The following is a 3,359-nucleotide window of genomic DNA, read 5'->3' as shown; positions in this document are numbered from 1 at the left end:
GTCTTTTGTTGCCCCGTTAATGTTCTAGGGTTAGGATTTTCTATAGGATTGGTGACTGCTGTGAGCTGGTAATATGTCATGCTTGGCCATCCCGTTGCAGGTGCTCATCTTCTCCCATCTTTCTCTGTTCGTATTTTAGTTTAGCGGCTGTATTTTAAGCAAGGATTGTGCCTTAATAGATCTATCTACTATTATTGTTAGGATTTCTTTTTTGTGGGGGGTTTGCTTATGTTCAGTTTTCATAATTTGTGGCAGGATGTTTGCTGTCAAAATCTTGTGTTGCTCAGCTAATTTGTACACCAGCCATTCACCTATTTTGTTGATAATGGAGTATCTGTCGAGTATCTTTTTTTAAGCCAATCTTATATCTTTTCTTCAGGTTGCCACCAATGGGAATACAGCCAGTGGACTGGTTTTGCTTGTCAGCGACCAAAACAAGAACAAGTCAATTCTTATATGTACATATTCAATTTGTGGATGGTTGGAGGCTCTGTGTTCATGGTTTATATGGGTCATCTTTATATCTGGGCCATGGTGGTTGTGATTCAAATGTTTATGGAAACAGAGCTTTTTAACCTACTGTATGCTGTCTTATAGTTTCATGACGATGTTGAACTCAATGGTGTTTTGCTCCTATTAGATGTGAATGTTTCTTCTTCCTTTTATTTTGTTGTATCTTGTTTGAATACGTACGCTAAACTTGATTTCCTACTAAACTGAGCATTCACTACCTTGCCATTGCGTTGTGACCGGCACCATCGCGCCAAGGCGCGTTTTCGATCTAGTTCAACATTAGACCGCACAACTTCTTGGCCCATCCATGACTAGATTCATATTTCGTCGTTGTGGTCGCGGTGGGAGGTGGGTTGGAACGAGCATACCCTTGCCTCCGCGTACACCTTTCCAGGCCGACAGTAATAGCCTTGTTCTGGCGCGCAATGTGAGTCGTGAGAGCATATGCAGAGCCCTTCGATGGCGCAACCCTTGTGGATGATGTTGGGGCTCCCATCGATGCCGAGCACGTGGTCGCTCCACTCGCTAGAGAAGACCCCGTCTATGTCGTACCTCTCCTTCACTTTGAGGAACTCGTCGGCTTTTGCGTACTTCGCGATGGCGCCGTTGAAGGCGGAGTTGCGGTTTTTGCCCCATTGCGGAACGGCACCATACTTGTGCAAAGCCATCTGTTCAAGCTCATCGATCACATCAGAGTGAGCATGCGGCCTACCTTGGGTGTAGCTCCGGTAGTAGGTGAAGTCAAAGTCGATGGAGTCCTCCGTTTTGCCGACGTAGGCGGAGGAGGCCCCAACGTACCGGATGAGCACACCCATCTTGGCCTCGAGACTGCATAGGGAGCGTGGGTTGAGGTCGCGGAGTCGTTGCATGTCGGCGACCAACGCCGAAGCTTTGGAGAGCGCGACGCTAAAGCTGGAGTTGTAGAAGAAGGGGCTCCGAACGCGTGGATCCCATGGGCATGAGGAGCGGAGCAGGTTGTCCTTGGCATCAATGCATGAGCCGGACACCTGGATGCGGTGCTGGTAGCCGACCACCGGGTATCCCGTGAAAGAGGAACCGTCGTTTGTGAAGCCGTACGCCTGCAGCGGGAACGTCGCAGGCAGCAACCCTGCAGCTAGGCAGCGTGCCATGTCGTTGCTGTCCTCCACATGCTCCTCCGCTACTCTTGCAATGATGAGCCCGATCGTCGGGAAGGAGCGGAAGCCAAGGTAGTCGTTGAGGCCATCGCCGGGCGATGAGACATCGACACGATCGTCCTCGCGGTAGATGACCTTGCCCTGCCGCGGCAGCCATGTCATGTCGCCAAACTCATGCAGATTGCCCCACATAGCCACCTGCGCCCCCAAGTCCGAGGCATCGCGCTCCAGGAACGTGACCGACCGCTTGAACATCGGCTGTAACTGTAGAGTAACCTGCACAAGATGCCACACAAAAAAAGGATGAGATTACATTTACCCTGTCATGTGACTTTTTTTTATAGGAATTACGTTTAAGTTGAGTGAAATTGTGCCACATTTTAGCCTTTTAAATGTTGCGCCGTCAATAAAAAATATTATCACGAGGGCTCAGGCTACTATTTCCTTTCCGGTTTATTAGGCCCGCGTGTATCCTAGATTGACAGTCTGATCAACGTAATACAGATTATGTATCACAAAATGATATCTTCAGAAACTTAAAATGGTGTTTTTTTGCCAGAAAAAATGGTATAGTTTTTAATCGTATAATTCTTGGGGTATACAACTCATGACGTGTTGGTAAAATTGTCAATTTACCAATAGGTAGCCTAAACCGGAAAGAGACCCGAAGTTTCCACGAGATGTGTTGGCTGCGAGATATTTTTCTTTTCCTTCTCGCAAGGCGAGTAGGGAAAGCCTTCCTTCTCTCCATCTACACCGGTGAGGCCGTCGATTTGCCTTCCCTCCGCCCGTCGCTCCGGCGACCGGTGGTGGGGAGGGGATTTCTATTGTCTCGGATCCGTCTAGTAGATAGGTAGGGTTTTAGTCCTTGCAGGGGCGGTGTTTAGACGGATGGCGACACTATTTTTTCGAGTCAGTCTTCCGGACTTCAATTCTTCTCAAGTTCGTTCGTTGGGATGGATTAGATGAAGCTTCGACGTAGATTTCTGCCAGCTCTTCGGGACGGCGAAGTTCGTTCGTTATGCTAAAATGTCCTGGCAATGTCAAAACAGTGATTTCCGCCATTGCACGTAACATGACAACCAAGACCCTGTCTGTTTCAACTTCAATGGGATTCGAATCAACTCTAAATTCGCATTACGTACCACCGAGACAACGAAGTGACACGAAACTCAACTTCAGCACATGGGCGTGTGACAAGTGATGCGGGACCGTCAATATGACATGGTGCATGTACCGGGGTTTATAGGATAGAAATTTTCATATTAAGACTTAGCTAATGTTTATTTTGTGAAATATGTTCTTTTTTCGTCTGAACTGTGGAGGATAAGAACCAATCCTATATAGGAATAGGAATTCACGATAAATCACGAGTGGACATGCAGCCACTCGAGGAGGAAATCAGCTCCATCCACTCCCACGTGATCCGTGCATTCATTATACAGCCAACTTGTATAATAATATCCCTCACTGGTAGAAAAAGAGACTTCCGTCCAGCCCCATTAGTCGCGAAACTGTAGGAACCGCGACTAATGAAGTCTTTAGTCGCGGTTCGGCAGACGAACCGCGACCAAAGGCCTGGGCCCAGGGCGCTCGGTGGCCAGCTGGTGCACGTGAGGGGCTTTAGTCGCGGTTGGCCAGGCCAACCGCGACTAAAGGCCTTTGCGCACCTTTAGTCGCGGTTGGCCAGGCCAACCGCGACTAAAGCTC

At 48.5% G+C, this 3,359-nt stretch overlaps 1 protein-coding gene across 1 annotated transcript in view; it reads right to left on the bottom strand.

Moving 5' to 3' along the window:
• Nucleotides 1–717: 717 nt before the first annotated feature.
• The window catches only part of LOC119300517 (probable L-gulonolactone oxidase 4), a 14,237-nt gene continuing 11,595 nt past the window's right edge, over nucleotides 718–3,359 (bottom strand). Inside the window, exon 2 of the mRNA XM_037577459.1 lies at nucleotides 718–1,925. Within this exon, the coding sequence (XP_037433356.1) occupies nucleotides 831–1,925 (1,095 nt within the window). The 3' untranslated portion in view covers nucleotides 718–830. The remainder of the gene's footprint in view (nucleotides 1,926–3,359) is intronic.

The sequence above is a fragment of the Triticum dicoccoides genome, chromosome 5A (assembly GCF_002162155.2).
Source record: "Triticum dicoccoides isolate Atlit2015 ecotype Zavitan chromosome 5A, WEW_v2.0, whole genome shotgun sequence".
Classification (NCBI taxonomy): Eukaryota; Viridiplantae; Streptophyta; class Magnoliopsida; order Poales; family Poaceae; genus Triticum; species Triticum dicoccoides.
The sequence above is the reverse complement of the archived record's forward strand: the minus strand, read 5'-3'. Positions and strand labels throughout refer to the sequence as shown.